Here is a 16,851-nt window from a genome sequence, read left to right on the forward strand (position 1 = left end):
TTGGGAGGCTGAGACAGGGGAATTGCTTGAACCCAGGAGGTGGAGGTTGCAGTGAGCTGAGATAGCGCCATTGCACTCCAGCCTGGCAACAGAGCAAGACTCCGTCTCAAAAATAAACAAACAAACAAACAAATAAATAAATAAAGGTGGCTCTTGTGAGCTGGGCACATTGGCTCATGCCTATAATCCAAGCACTTTAGGGGGCCAAGGCTGGCAGATCGCTTTGAGTTCAGGAGTTTGAGACCAACCTGGGCAACATGGCAAAACCCTATCTCTACAAAAAATACAAAAAAAAAAAAAAAATTAGCCGGGCATTGGCTGATCGTGCCTGTAGTCCCAGCTACTTGGGATGCTGAGGCTGGAGAATTGCTTGATCCTCGCATGTGGAGGTTGCAGTGAGCTGCAATCACACCACTGCATTCCAGCCTGGGCAACAGAGTAAGACCCTGCTTCAAAAAAAAAGTAGCTCTTGCCTGTAATCCCAGCTACCTGGGAGGCTTGGCCCAGGGAATGCTTGAAGCCAGGAGTTTGAGAAAAGCCTGGGCAACATAGGAAGACTCTGTCACTTTAAAAAAAAACCCTGATAACAAAAACAAGAACAAAGAGAAACAACATCTCTTGGCCATAGGAGTCCCACGATTGTCACAGTTATCTGTCAGTCAAAGCACGTGACCACAATGGAAATCAACAAATAAAACATATCTCCTTAGAAAGGACGAAGACTGCAGCCTGAGCATGTGTTCAGTCTCTGACCATCCTCCTACGAAATCTCGAAAATTAACAAATTAAAACAATAACAAAGAACGAAGTGGTAGACTGTACAGTGTGGTAGAAAGGAAACAGTGACAACATTTGATGAGAATGTTTAAAATTTTCTGACAGAGAGCAGATAGCACGCGCTCTACAGGGAAATAAGACTGGAGAAAACGTAAGTACAAATATATGCTGCAGAAAAAACCAACCTTTAGATAGAGGAGCTTTTGGTGGAAAAGAGGAAACAATGTTTAGGTCACAACTTGGATAATTATTGAAGCTGAACACAGGAAAGGATGAGAGTAGAAACATACAGTCAGATACAAACAGCTATTTCATTCCAGTTCCCTCTGTCCTTCCTCAATAAGTGGTTTTTCTCAATACAAGACAGGAGAACAAAGTGGACAATTGATTTTCCATAGCTACATTAACTCCCAAGATCAGGTGATCAAGCTGAAATAACGCAAGATCACTAAATAGTATGTAGTGCTAACTATCAAGGAAACATATATTAGCAAAAATACCACTGGTCAAGGGTGATGATCACATGTTTTTAAAGATGTGAGGATATTTATCCAGAAAATGTGAAACCTCAGGATCATCAAGTTTGGTAACTCATTAATTCTCCTTGTAACTGGCAGGCAGTGTGACAGATAGCCTTACCCATGACAGGACTTCTCTCTTCCCTTTGTCATTCTGCAAACCACACGTCTCCAAATCTACACTCATTTAAGATATTATTTTCCGGTATTTATCAGTTAGTGTCCAGTCAAGAAATAGAAAACGTTACAGGTAAATGTAACAGAGAAAATTTCATGCAGGAGTTGGTATTAGTGGTTTTGAAGGTTGCAGAAGAAAAAAGGGGTTGTAAAGCATGCCCAGTATTTAATAATGGCAGAAAGACCCTATCACCCCAGGGCTGGGAGAGAAAAAGAAAAATGGTGTTGCCCAGATCCTAAGACCGCAGGTGAAGAGGAGGCTGCTCTTGCAGAAATTGGGCCACCTCAGCAGGAAAGAAGACATCGCCGTGCACCCTTCCCTGCTGGGCTGCTGGATGCTGCAGGCCCTGCTGCCATAATCACCGCAAGAGGCAATGTCAGAAGCAGAGAAACATGACTTCTGCCTCCTCCAGTCTTCCAGTCTCCCAGCAGTGCCTTCCACTGGAGAGCCCACAGGAGCCAGCTGCCACAAGGCTCTGGGATGGGAAACACACAGACCTTGTGTTTTAGCAATGAGGAGACGTACTAGAAAAAACAAGTCTGGAGCTACAAAATATGAGCCCTATCTGACATCCCATGATTGTAATCTAGAGTCTTGGTCTTAATTTTTCAGCCAGTTGGAGGTCATTTGTCTGACCTATTAAAGAGTTAATAGCTGGAAAGTTTGTTGCCTGTAAGTATCAGAGCCAATAACATTAAGAAGGCCAATAACAGATGGCACAAAAGGTTTTTAGTGCTTCTTTCAATGCAATAGACCGTTGGGGAGGAAAGGCCTTTCTAGTGAGTAAACTGTCAAGTTCACCAAAGTAAACTGTCTCTAGGAACATACAGTGAGGATCAGTCCATGACTTTCCTGGTTTATCTCACATATCCTGAGGTTATTTGCTCTGCTTCTCCACGCAGCTCTTCCAAAATTTATGAAACACGTCATTAGACCTATTGTGGGTGCCACAGGGCAACTGCTTTCCTCTCCAGAACAAGATGGAGAAAATCTACATAATTTCATCATCCTAAGTGGCACCTGTTATTACAGGGGACTAAAACATCTCTCTTTGGTGTGGTACCTCTGATGTGACTGTGGTTTGCTGTCCTCATGTGTGTTGTTCACATGTGGGGCTAACTTACTAAGACATGTAGGTACTTCAAGTATGAGCTAGCACACCTTGTGGACTGTAGGGATGATCAAGAAGAGGTGTGAGGACCTGGCCCAGTTCTTTGTGAGGCAGTTCAGAGAACTTTATGTGGAAGAGGAGGTGGAAATGAGAACCACAGTGACCACCTGATAAGTGTATGTTCAAAGTCCTTGGACATTAGGATATTAATTGATCCTCTAAATCTTTCCATCTTTTAGAAAGATGTTCACCAGTTTGAAGACCAATCCTTAGAGAATCCCTGGGTAGTAACATCAGGCAGAAGGACCCCAGATCCAAAACATCCTGATGAGGACACAAGTCCAAGGACTCTGTGTGCTTTGGGGATCAATAATATTTACTCCACACCCCTCCCTTAGACATAGATCCAGGATTTATTATTAAGGATATTAGCAACAACATAATAATAGTGACTTTGATCTTACCATAAAACAATAAATTATGTTATGAAAAAGTAATAATCCTACCTGTGGGAAATCTCAATAGAACCAGAACCAGATTCTGAAGCACTCTTTGTTAGCCCTCAGGGTACATGAACATTCTTTATAGGCAGAATTGGTTAGATTCAGTTTGATATTTTAGTTGAGGAAGACTGATTGGTTAATTCATTTTCTTTGACTTATTATTTATAATTTTCTTTGGTTACAAAACTATAGGAATTGACATTTAGTTCTCAGATGCTGTGATGTGTCTTTTTCCTTATTAATTCTTTTATTTCTTATGCAAATCCTGTGATGTGGAAATTGCTTTTATCACCTGGTTTTTAAAAAGTTATGACTGTAAGGTTAAGCCACTTGCTGGAGAACTCACAAGTAGAAAATGCCAGAGCTGAGCTTGAGCAGGTAGTCTAGTCCCAAAATCAGCTTCTTACCCCTCAATTGATGGATACGTGCTAATTCTGAAAAATCCGAGCAGTGCTTCAGAATTAAACAAAACGTCCGACTGCCCTAGGAAGATTCTGTTAGACAGATGCTAGCAAGGTTGCCGAGAGAAGAGAATGCTAATTCACTGTTGGTGGGAATGTAAATTAGTTTAGCCATTGTGGAGATCAGTGTGGCAATTCCTCAAAGAGCTAAAGACAGAACTACCATTTGACCTAGCAATCCCATTACTGGTATGCACCCAAAAGAAAATAAATCTTTCTATCATAAAGACACATGCACATATATGTTCATTGTGGCACTATTCACAATAGCAAAGACATGGAACCAATCTAAATGTCCATCAATGGCAGATTGGATAAAGAAAATGTGGTACATATACACCATGGTATATTATGAAGCCATAAAAAAGAATGAGATCATGTCCTTTCCAGGAACATGGATGGAGCTGGAGGCTATTATCTTTAGCAAAGTAATGCAGGGGAAAAAAAAAACAAATACTGCCTGTTCTCACTTATAAGTGGGAGCCAAATGATGAGAATACATGGACAAATAGAGGGGAACAACAGACAGTGGGCCCAACTTGGAGGATGGGTGTAGGGAGAGGACCAGAAAAAATAACGCTAAGTACTAAGCTTAATACCAGAGTGTGGCCGGGCGCGGTGGCTCAAGCCTGTAATCCCAGCACTTTGGGAGGCCGAGGCGGGCGAATCACAAGGTCAGGAGATCGAGACCATCCTGGCTAACACAGTGAAACCCCGTCTCTACTAAAAAATACAAGAAAATTAGCTGGGCGTGGTGGCAGGCGCCTATAGTCCCAGCTACTCTGGAGGCTGAGGCAGGAGAATGGTGTGAACCTGGGGGGGGGCGGAGCTTGCAGTGAACCGAGATCAGGCCACTACACTCCAGCCTGGGGCACAGAGCAAGACTCTGTCTCAAAAAAAAAAAAAAAAAAATACCAGAGTGAAAAAATAAACTGAACAACAAATCCCCATGATACTAGTTGACCTATGTAACAAATCTGCAAATGTACCCTGAACCTAAAATAAAAAGTTAAAAAAATAAATAAATAAATAAATCTGTTCGAGGTGACATTGAGTTTGTAGAAGAACAGAGCACGGTTGACCTGTTTAAATTTTCTACCTTTCCTGCAGGGACCAGGTGTCCATTTCTTTAGATTTCCTTTTTGTATCGTGACTAAATTTCCATGATTTTGTTCTTAGAGGTTTGCATGTCTCCACTCAGGTAGATTTCAATATATTTTTATTGCTGCTATGTATAATCTTGTCAATTGTATCATTTTTTTCCATTATGGAATGTAAGGGTGCAGCTAGCTTACAGGAAGGCAATTGATGTTTACATTTTGATCTTGTATTCAGCTGACTTCATGTACTCTTCTTTTAATACGTTTTTCCAGTAGATTGTCTTAGATTTTCATCAAAGTTGATCCACAATCAATAATAGTGTACGGTTCACTGATTCAGATTTTTTCTTTTTTTTTTTTGAGACGGAGTCTGGCTCTGTCGCCCAGGCTGGAGTGCAGTGGCGGGATCTCAGCTCACTGCAAGCTCCGCCTCCCAGGTTCACGCCATTCTCCTGCCTCAGCCTCCCGAGTAACTGGGACTACAGGCGCCCGCCACCTCGCCCAGCTAGTTTTTTGTATTTTTTTAGTAGAGACGGAGTTTCACTGTGTTAGCCAGGATGGTCTCGATCTCCTGACCTCGTGATCCACCCGTCTCGGCCTCCCAAAGTGCTGGGATTACAGGCTTGAGCCACTGCGCCTGGCCCAGATTTTTTCAATAAGAATTTTTCTTCTTGTGTGACAGGAATACTTTTTACAAATTGTATCGTTCTTTTTTTTCTGAAAGAGTATGCTTTAGAGCACTTTCAGGTTTACCAAAAATTGAGTAGAAAATAGAGTCCACATCTAACCTCTGCACCTCCACAGGCATAGCCTCCCTTGTTATTCACAGCCTAATCCAGAGTGACATACATAATTGATGAACTCACCTTGACTCATTATTTTCATCTGAAGGGCATAGTTTATATTAAGGTTCACTCTCACTGTCCTACATTCTATAAATTCTGAGAAATGTGTAATGACTTGTATATACTGTCATAGGACACTTTATTCAACAAATGGTGCTGGGATAATTGCAGGCCACATGTAGGGAAAAGAAACTGGGTCCTCATCTCTCACCTTATACAAAAATCAACTCAAGATTAATCAAGGATTTAAACCTAAGGCCTGAAACTATAAAAATTCTAGATGATAATATCAGAAAAACCCTTCTAGAGATTGGCTTAGGCGAAGATTTTATGACCAAGAACCCAAAAGCAAATGCAATAAAACAAAGATAAATAGCTGGGACCTAATTAAACTGAAGAGTTTTACATGGCAAAAGGCACAGTCAGCAGAGTAAACAGACAACCCACAGAGTGGGAGAAAATCTTCACAATCTATACACCTGACAAAAGACTAACATCCAGAATTTACAAGGAACCCAAACAAATTAGCAAGAAAAAAAACCGAACAATCCCATCAAAAAGTAGGCTCAGGACATGAATCAACAGTTCTCAAAATAAGGTATATACATGGCCAACAAACATATGAAAAAATGCTCAAAATCACTACTGATCAGGGAAACGCAAATCAAAACCACAATGCGATACCACATTACTCCCACAATAATGGCCAGAATCAAGAAATAAAAAAATAATAGATGTTGGCATAGATGCAATACAAAGGGAACGCTTTTACAGTGCTGGTGGGAATGTAAACTAGTACCACCACTATGGAAAACAGTATGGAGATTCTTTAAAGAATTAAAAGTAGAACTAACATTTAATCCCACAATCTTATTACTGGCTGTATTCACCCAGAGTAAAAGAAGTCATTATATGAAAATATATTTGCACATGTATGTTTATAGCAGTACAATTTGTGTTGCAAAAATATGGAACCAGCCCAAATTCCTACCAATCAGTGAGCGGATAAAGAAATTGTGATATATGTATATAAAATATATACACACACACCATGGAATACTACTCAGCCATAAAAAAGAACAAATTAACGGCATTTGCAGCAACCTGGATGGAACTGGAGATTATTCTGCTGAGTAAAGTCACTCAGGAATGGAAAACCAAACATTGTATACTCTCACTCATAAGTGGGAGCTAAGCAATGAGGATGCAAAGGCATAAGAATGATACAAAAGACTTTGAGGACTCGGGGGAAAGGATGGGAGGGGGTGAAGGATAAAATACTTCAAATTGGGTTCCGTGTATACTACTCTGTTGATGGTTGCGTTAAAATCTCGCGAATTACCACTAAAGAACTTACTCATGTAACCAAAGACCACCTGTTCCTCAAAAGCCTATGGAAACAAAAAATTTTAAAAAAAGGAATTCAGAATTATTTCCCTGCCCTAAAAATCCTTTGTGCTCTCTCTTTTCGTGTTTCCCTCCCCAATAACCTATGCTGATCTTTGATCTTTGCTTCCATATTTGTTTTTCAGAATGTCATATGGTTGGAATCTATAGTAGGTCACCTTTTCAGATTGTCTTCTTTCATTTAGCCATATCCATTTGAGATTCCTCTTTACCTTTTCATGGCATAATAACTCATTTCTTCTTGGTGGTGAATCATGTTCCACCATCTGTATGTGCCAAAGTGTAATAATTCCTGCACCTGTTAAAGCGCTTCTCAGTTGCTTCCCAGTTTTGACAATTTTCACGCAAGCTGCTATGAATATCCGTGTCCACATTTTTTTAATGGAAAAAAAATTTTAACTAATTTAGTTCAATGTCAAGGAGCACACTTACTGGAACTGATAATGACAATATGCTCACTTTAGTAATAACCTGCCATACTGTCTTCCAAATTGTTGTACCATTGACATTCCCACCAGTCAATGAATTAGAGTTCCTGTTGCTCCTCATCCTGCCAGCATTTGGAGTTGTCAGTATAGAATCTTTTTCTTTAAAAGGAAAAGAAGAAAAAAGGAAATGAACTAAATGAAGGAGCTAGTGTGAGATATCATTGATTAGAAGAACTCATTAGAGTCAAAAAGTGAAATACAAGGAGCAGCAAATATAGAAATTAATCTGTATCCACATCTAGCCCACCTCACACGTGACCACTGCCAGATGTATGGACTGAGAGGACCACTTTGTTACTTCACAGCTCACACACCATCAGTGCCTGAGCCAGACCTTCTTGCTTTCAGACTGTGCAACTGTAGACAACTTTCTTATTTTCTGTAAGTCAGTTGTCTCAACTATAATATTGGAAATAGAACAGCTTATATCTTATACATTGGTAACAAGGATGTGAATATAATAAATTGTGTTTTGCAGGTATGGACATAGAAACTAAAAACTATTGTTAGTCTTCATTAGCACTATTCTCATTAGCTACAAAAGGTTTTGCAAACCGCAGGACCTGTATGTTTCCAAATAGAATGAGCTCACTGTAAGTCTGGTGACTGGATTGTCATGGAACATTCTATTCTACGAAACCAAGCCAATGTTTGTGTGCTCAAGGATAAATAATGGTTTGTTTGCAGAATGGATGAGTCAATAGAAAGAACAGGCTTAGGAAAGAGAATGTGCTGAAGGCCCTCTTGGTTTTGAATTTACAGAAGTAGGGAACTCAGAATTCAGGTGCTTGGAAGGTATAATTTTGACTTCAAACTCAGGTGATTTAAAATTATTTCATTGTGATACCCAAATGTAAAGTGTATCATTTTAAGCATTTCTTGGTGTGCACCTGAGTAGTATTAAGTATATTCACTTTGTTGTACAATTAATCTCCAGAAACTTGTTTTTCTTGAAACTGAAACTGTGTATCATTAAACACCAACTCCCAATATCTTTTTTCCTCCTGCCTCTGGAAACCACTATTCTAATTTCTGTTTGTATGAATTTGGCTACTGTAGATACCACACATAAGTGGAATCATACTATATTTGTTTTTGTGACTGGATTATTTCATATAGCACAATGTACTCTAGTTCATCTATATTGAACTCTACAGTCTGTGTCTGAATTTTCTTTTCTTTTAAGTCTGAATAAGATTCCACTCCATGAGGCCGGGTGCAGTGGCTCACACCTATAATCCCAGCACTTTGGGAGGCCGAGGCAGGAGGATCACGAGGTCAGGAGATTGACACCATCCTGGCTAACACGGTGGAACCCCGTCTCTACTAAAAATACAAAAAATTAGCCGGGCATGGTGGCAGGCACCTGTGGTCCCAGCTACATGGGAGGCTGAGGCAGGAGAATGGCGTGAACCCGGGAGGTGGAGCTTGCAGTGAGCCGAGATTGCGCCACTGCACTCCAGCCTGGGTGAGAGCGAGACTCCGTCTCAAAACAACAACAACAACAACAAAAAAGATTCCACTCCATGAATACCTAGATTTGCTTCATCCATTCATCTGGGGATAAACACTGGGTTGGTTCCCCCTCCTGACTAATGTGAATAGCATCCTTAAAGACATGCGTGGCCGGGCGCGGTGGCTCAAGCCTGTAATCCCAGCACTTTGGGAGGCCAAGACGGGCGGATCACGAGGTCGGGAGATCGAGACCATCCTGGTTAACACGGTGAAACCCCGTCTCTACTAAAAAATACAAAAAACTAGCCGGGCGAGGTGGCGGGCGCCCGTAGTCCCAGCTACTCGGGAGGCTGAGGCACGAGAATGGCGTGAACCCGGGGGGCGGAGCTTGCAGTGAGCTGAGATCCGGCCACTGCACTCCAGCCTGGGTGACAGCGCGAGACTCCGTCTCAAAAAAAAAAAAAAAAAAAAAAAAAAAAAAAAAAAGACATGCGTATACAAGATCTCTACAAGATCCTGATTCCAGTTCTCCTGGCTATATCATGAGAGGAGAAATTCCTTGATCCTATGATATTTTCTATTTTAATTTGAGAGGCCATGATCTTCCATGGTGGTTGCACTATTTTACATTCCCAGCAAGAGTGCACAAGAATTGCTACCTCTGTTCATCCTTGTTTCAATGTTATTTTAAAAATTCTTAGTTTGCTTGTTTGTCTGTTTTATAATAGTTATCCTATTGGGTATGAAAATCTATGTTATTTTGACCTGAGATTTGAAAACGTCAAAAAAAAAAGATCAGTGGGGTAACAAAATCTGAAGGTGTCTCACCTCTCCCACCCATTCTGCTGTCATGACCCACAGAGGAATGTGCAAGTTCCCCTCCATTTGCCCCATCTTGTTCTCCAGCCACAAACCCCTCCCTGTTCTACCATGTGCACCTGTCTGTTTCAGGTTCACCTGGCTATCTGAAGTCCCTCACAAGCCACTTGGTTTATGCCGTGTCAACTTCTCTCATGCTTTTCCTTGGACTTCTTCCACATTTTGTTTTGTTCTGTGAATCAAATGCTATATGTCCCTGAGCAGGACTTAGATACACTACTCTGTATTCCAAGCCTCACATCTCGATGCCTTCACCCAGAACATTCCATGCCTCCCCTGTGTTTCCCTGGAGCACTCTGCTCATGGCTGAGGAGAGGGAGAGGAATAATCCCCACGGGCTGCTCTACTGCTATGACCCTGGAAACTCAGAAGCTGTGATGCTCCTAGTTGGAAGAGAAACTAAAGGGGAGTTCCTATTAGTGGATGTAGAGCTTGGTGAATTGATATTAAATTTTCCTGAAATTGTTTAAGTCTTGGCTTGCACTAGAAGATTAGGGGTTGGCTGGTTGGTGCAGCACCATCCTCTTACCGCTGTTCTCTCTAGTGATGTCGAAAACCAATGAGTTTTTTTCACAGTCACCACCATGCTACTCACCTTTCACCCTCAACTGCCTACAGAAAACCGGCCCCATGAGCATTCATTTACACTAACCATGACCATCACCCATTTAGTAGTTTGTTGATTCATAAATTTATCATTCATTTGTTAAAAGATGCCTTGCTGATCTTCTCCATGCCAGCCACTGTGCTAAGCCAGGATGAACAAAACCGGATACTGACCCTCTGATTATGGAGCTAACAGTCAAGAAAAATGTGCATCAATGAAATGATTACACATTTGTAATACAACAGCCTTGAGATTGCTGCAAATGAGACGTGCATGGTTCTAGCAGAGTCTATAAACGGGAGCACTGACCAAGTCATCAGGGTCAGGCAACAATGGCCATGGATGGAAAGAATAAACTAAAATCTTGAGTCAATTATATAAAAAGGAGGGAGCCATAAAAAGCATCAATGATGAAAACAAAAAAAAACCCTGCATAGGTGTTAACTGTGGTAGGACTAATAAAAGTACATGCAAGGCCGGGCGTGGTGGCTCACGCCTGTAATCCCAGCAATTTGGGAGGCCGAGGCGGGTGGATCACAAGGTCAGGAGATCGAAACCGTCCTGGCTAACATGGTGAAACTCCATCTCTACTAAACACACACACACACACACACACACACACACACACACACACACACACATTAGCCGGGCGAGGTGGCGGGCGCCTGTAGTCCCAGCTACTTGGGAGTCTGAGGCAGGAGAATGGTGTGAACCTGGGAGGCGGAGTTTGCAGTGAGCCGAGATCATGCCACTGCACTCCAGCCTGGGCAACAGAGCGAGACTCCGCCTCAAAATAAATAAATAAATAAGTAGATAAATAAATAAATAAAAGTACATGCAAACAATCCTCTCTCAGAGATACACATCCTTTCCAATGGACTGTACAGATAAGAAAGTGAATGCCAAGCCTGAGCGAGGATAAGCTCTCATCCACAAATAGGGTGGATGCCTCACAGACCCGTCTGCTGCAAAAGAGGCCTCAGTCCTGAAGCCCATATTCATGGGTCTGTAGACTCTGAGACCATGAGCTGGGTTTCTTTTTCCATTTATATCCGAGAGAAATGGTGTATCTAGGTGTCCGTGTAGTTCTGCAAGTAGGTGATTTTGTGGATTTTGGCTGTGCTCTAAACTCGGAACGACTGGCAAACCATGACATATATGACAAATGGGACAAGATAATGGCAGTTTACATTGATTGAGAACTACTATGTACCAGAACTTGGTATATTTTAAACACACACACACATATCCATGAACACACCCATTTGATCATCTATCAACCCAGTGATGTAGGCACCATTAGTAGCCTACTTTGACAAATAAGAAAACTGGGGTTACATAAACTCAATACTTTTCCTAAGGTCCAGGAGCCCATAAATGAGGATCTGAACCCTCATAGCCACGAGCCTCACCACCAACCCTCCCCCTCCTTTGTGTTAGCAGGGCTGATTCAGGGATTCCCTCGTCATCCTGTGTGATGGAAGTGAGATCCACCACTGCCCTCAGCTTGGACTCAACCAGACCTGACCATGTGTCTTTCATGACACAACCCGTAAGGTCCCCTCCCTTCTTAAAGGTTTTCCTGGCTGGTTCTCAGCCCTGCTGTCTGTGAGAAACACCAGAGCAGTTTAAACAGTACAGAAATGAGGGATTTACCCCTATGCTACTGAATCAAAATCACCAGAGAGAGAAGCCTGTGGGGTCAGTATATCTTAAAAGCTCCAAGTGATTTGATTGCATAGCTGAGAATGGAAAGTTATGGCCTGGGCTGTGACTCCTCTCACATGTAAGTTTATTTAAGAGAGAAATTTCTGGTGGTTACCTACTGACACCACATGAAGGCATCACAATGGGAGGGAAGGGGAGTGTGTATTGCTTTATCTGGGAGCTTCCTTCACTTTCCATTAAAAATGGGATTGGCCCAGGCAGCACAGCTAGGTTTGAAATGGAAAACTTGAGCCTAGGGGTTAGGGGGAAGTGACCACCCACCCTGTTCATCTGTCTCTTCCCTTCCATTATCTTCCCAGCCTAGAGCCCCAGAGCAAAGAACTCTCAATACCTCTCTGATGCATGATTAGCTCTGGACACTCCAAAAGCTCTTGAGAAAAAGAGTTGGGTTACTTAATCATCAGATCAGCCCTAAGATAAGATGTGGGTGACTACACATCACAGAAAGCTTGCTTTTTATAGATAGAAAATGTGAATCTTGGCCACATATATAACTGCACCTATAAACAAGACTCAGATTTGGGAGGGAGGCAGGCTACAGAACAGGTGCAGCAGATGTTTTTCCTCAGGAAATCTTCTACAGGTGGGATGTATTCAACTATGTTTTAGGTACCTATGCAGTGAACATGGTGGTGATGGAATGGGCTGAGGGGAAGGACTAGACTTGCCCAAGGTGCAACTGAAACAAGCCTGGCTGGTTGTCAGACATGCAGGGGGATCAAAGCAGGGTCTCCTTATGTCCCTGCTCTCCCATAACTAGAACACAGCCTTCCAGCTTCCTGTGCCTTCCAAAGTCAGAACTCACCTGTGCCCTTGCACTGCTACAAAGATAAAAAGAACTAATCAGCAAAAGCTCATAAGGAAATTGAGAATCCCAGGAATATTTCCAGATGTGCCTGAACACTCACCTGGAGCACAGAGCAGAGTTCCCACAGGGCTACTGTCTTGTGCTCTGCCTCACTTGGATGCAGAGATTCCTAAGGAGGTCACATTGATGGATGGCAGCAGCCCTGGCTTGGAAGGGCAGGCTGGGAGCCAGGCCTCGTGACTTACCAGGTGCCCCAGTGGGCAGGACCAGCCAGGCTCCCTGGGTACAAATAGCCCTGGGCTCCACGACTACACAGGCTCCTGGAGTCGAATCCAAATCACTCATCGTTTGTGAAAGCTGAGCTCACAGCAGAATAAGCCACCATGAGGCTGTTGGTGTGTCTCCTGCTGGTCTCGCTGGCCCTTTCCTGCTACCAGGGTGAGTACATCAGTCATGAGTCCAGCACCAGCCCCTGGGACGTACCCTCCTCTGAGCATGAGAGCACCTGCACAAAACCAAACAAAATTCCAGACCCTTTTCTGTGCTTGTTAAATAAGATTCATAAAGCTTAAAGCGATTTCTTCTTCTTCTTTTTTGTTTTTTTGAGACTGAGTTTCGCTCTTGTTGCCCAGGCTGGAGTGCAGTGGCACGATCTGGGCTCACTGCAACCTCCGCCTCCTGGGTTCAAGTGATTCTCCTGCCTCAGCCTTCCTGAGTAACTGGGATTACAGGCATGTGCCACCATGCCTGGCTGATTTTGTATTTTTAGTAGAGATGGGGTTTCTCCATGTTGGTCAGGCAGGTCTCGAACTCCCGACCTCAGATGATCTGCCCGCCTTGGCCTCCTAAAGTGCTGGGATTACAGGCGTGAGCCACTGAGTCCGGCTGCTTAGAGCTATTTCTTGTAATCCCCAGTATCTAGGGAGTTTTATAGAAAAATCAATGCAGGCAAATGTTAGGAATTCTTCTGCCTGAGCTTCACTTCTGAATGGGATCTGTGTCAGATGATGTAATGTGAGGTCTGGGGTGAATCTGGGCTTCGACACTTCCCACCCCTTGATCTTGGGCACAATGCTCACCCTCTCTGAGCCGCCTCCTATCACTGGTGATTAAAGCTTCTTCCAGGAGTGGCTATGAGAATGGAGTAAAGTTATGGTTGTCAAGAGTCAAGTTGTGGGCCAGGCATGGTGTCTCATTTGTGTAATCTTAGCACTTTGGGAGGTCATGGTGGGCAGATCACTTGAGCTCAGGAATTTGACACCAGCCTGGGCAACATGGCGAACGCCATCTATAAAAAAAGAAACAAGTCCACAAAAATTAGCTGGGCATGGTGGCATGCACCTGTGGTCTCAGTTACTTTGGGGGCTGAGGGAGGATCGCTTGAGCCCAGGACATTGAGGCTGCAGTGAGCCGAGACTGTGCCACTACATTCCAGTCTGGGTGACCCTGTCTCAAAAAAAGAAAAAGAAGTCTAGCTGAGGATATGAAGCTCTTACCTTTGTTGTGTGACCTTGGGAAATTCACACCTGGAATTTCTGGTATTGTCATCAGCACAGTAATGGTATAGAAACATAGAACCCAGGGGATCCTGTCTGGTGTAGCATCAGGGAGCCATGAGAGAAAAACTGACTTTCCTAACATCAACAATATATTTATTTTTGTGCTGCAGCCAATGCTCTTGTCTGCCCAGCTCTTGCTTCTGAGATCACAGGCTTCCTCTTCTTAAGTGACGATCTGTTAAAGTTACAAGTTGCCAAATTTATTCCACCTCCGGAAGCTCTTGCAGCCAAGTTGCAAGTGAAGCACTGCACGGATCAGATACCTTTGAGTGATCGACTTCGCATTGAAAAAGCCTTGGTAATTTCTTTCTCCTTTATGCAGAGGCAGAATTAAACTGCTGCACACAGCCTCCTGCATGTTTCTCCTCAGGAGGCCTGCCTAGATACTGTGTCCCCAGAGTGTGCTGAGGACATGGGGAGTGAGCTAGGGCCCAGGCAGGGATGGTGAAGGGCCAAGCACGGCCGCCTCCCTGCTGGGAGCTTTCCTGGGCCAACCTACCCTCACGCAGTGGACACAGTCACTGTGGAATGTCCCGGGGAGTGTGGGAGACTTGAACGGGGAGAGAAGGCTTGGGGGGACCTAGAGCCGGGCCTCCCAGACAGGGTGCTGGTGAACTGGGCTCCTCTGCAGCTTCTGCAGAGCCAGGAGCCCCCCGCAGCTCCGCAGGGCCCACTATCCACTCCTCATCCATGACACTGTCCTGACCACAGCCAGTGGGCCAAGACGTTTTCACTGCTCTACCTCCTGCAATGCCATGGAAGGGGGACGTTCTCACTAAGTCTTTCTCAAGAAATCAGAGATTTCAGGGCCCTCTCAGCCTGGCTGCTTCTGGATTGCTGTCCTGAGGTTTGGCTGCAAATACCCATAGATGCGGCAGGGTCAGGCCTGATAAGACCCTTGGCTGCCAGGCAGAATTCTCCCATGGGAAGGCTGGAGTCTCCTGGAAGGCGTGTTTCCCAGAGGCCCTCCCTGCCCTGCCTGGCTTCAGAGCCCTGGTTCCCCCATTACAGGGATCAGGAGACTCCACAATCCTGGGACAGCCCAGACAACAACCTCTGGCTGCACTGTCAACCCCTCCCCTCCCCCTCCATGAAAACCCTGGACCTAACTCCTAGGTCTTCCCAGGTCTATTGGTCTCGTGGGGAAAGGCTGCTTTCTCACCAGAATGGGTATTGTAAGGCCACCAGGTCTAGGCCTCAGTTTCCCAAACTGAGTTCTTGCCTCTGCCTTTCCAATTGCCATTAGGAGCAAAATCCCACTGTCCTCTTTGATGTTAGCCTATCATCACCAGCAGCAGCATGACTGACCTCACCTTTCTTCCTTTTTTGTTTCCGATTTCAGCTGAAAATAGCGGTAAAATGTGGTGTGTGACATGTAAAAACGCTCAACCCGGTTTCCAGTCTTTCAACGATACCCTGATCTTCACTAAAAATTGTAAAGGTTTCAACATGTTGCTTTAATAAATCGCTTGCCCTGCACATCTCCACTGGTCTTGTTATGATCCTGCAGTCTCGGGCCTTGAGTCGAGGGTGGTTTCCACAGGGGAGTGGCCTTTTGCTGTGGCTGATAATTAACTCTAGAGTAACCAGCATTCTGGGGCCTGAATGCAAGCATCCCAGAAGGAAATATTTGCAGAAATCATCCTGCATTCCTTACAGATTTCCCATCCTGCGTTCGTGAATGAAAACCATGGCAATAGAAAAACAGGAATTACAATGGTCCTGCTGGTCTTGGACTGAGGGATCTCCCAGCCTACCTTGGTGTCCAGGCACATGGTTTCCACTAGCAGCAGCCCTAGCCCTAGTTTGATGTCCCCTCAGACGCACAGCCAGCCTGCTTGGTGCTCTCTCTGCACTATGCTTTCTCTCCTGTCATGTCCAGGTATACTTTATTTTCCGTTTATCACAGTTTGGGGGCATCTCCAGGTTTCAACCTGGAGTTCACATTGTTTTACTCTCCACACTCAAGAGCACTCCTCACTCTCTGCATCACTCACCAGCACCTGAGGCAAATGCTTCCTTCCTCAAGCTCTCCCAAGAGCTACAGAGACCAGCACCCCTGCCAACTGGACAGCTCCCAGGGCGCACTCCACAGTCATTTCAGGAGCAGGATGTAAAACTGAGCACAGGGTCTGCCCCCAGCCTGCTCTCCCTTCCATGAGCCCATCCAGGCTAATGCACCCAGCCAGCAAGTCCCCTGACCAGGACACAGGGAGACGCCACAGGTTCCTGGCTTGGTGTCCTGTGGCTGCTGCAAGAAACCTCCGAAAACTTGGTGACTTAAAACAACTGATTCTCTTGTACCTCTGGAGGTCAGAAGCCCAATACTGATATCACTGTGGGGAGGTCAGGGGGCAGCAGGGCTCTGTTCCTTCTAGGGGCTTTCAGGATGAGTTCACTAAGGGCTGCTTCTGGCTTCTGGGCTGC

General features: G+C 44.2%; 1 protein-coding gene across 1 annotated transcript; it reads left to right on the forward strand.

The window, feature by feature from the left end:
* Nucleotides 1-13,146: 13,146 nt before the first annotated feature.
* Nucleotides 13,147-15,911, forward strand: SCGB1D4 (secretoglobin family 1D member 4). Its single transcript, XM_015114001.3, has 3 exons — nucleotides 13,147-13,303; nucleotides 14,535-14,722; nucleotides 15,767-15,911. The coding sequence occupies exons 1-3, from the start codon at nucleotides 13,249-13,251 to the stop codon at nucleotides 15,794-15,796; spliced, it is 273 nt and encodes a 90-aa protein (XP_014969487.1). The 5' UTR covers nucleotides 13,147-13,248; the 3' UTR covers nucleotides 15,797-15,911.
* Nucleotides 15,912-16,851: the final 940 nt, after the last annotated feature.

This window comes from Macaca mulatta, chromosome 14 (assembly GCF_049350105.2).
Source record: "Macaca mulatta isolate MMU2019108-1 chromosome 14, T2T-MMU8v2.0, whole genome shotgun sequence".
Classification (NCBI taxonomy): Eukaryota; Metazoa; Chordata; class Mammalia; order Primates; family Cercopithecidae; genus Macaca; species Macaca mulatta.

Coding starts and splice junctions, on each gene's coding strand:
- SCGB1D4 (XM_015114001.3), top strand. CDS start 13,249: ATGAGGCTGTTGGTGTGTCTCCTGCTGGTCTCGCTGGCCCTTTCCTGC. Junction 13,304..14,534: donor GGCCCTTTCCTGCTACCAGG/GTGAGTACATCA, acceptor TTTGTGCTGCAG/CCAATGCTCTTGTCTGCCCA. Junction 14,723..15,766: donor TTCGCATTGAAAAAGCCTTG/GTAATTTCTTTC, acceptor TTCCGATTTCAG/CTGAAAATAGCGGTAAAATG.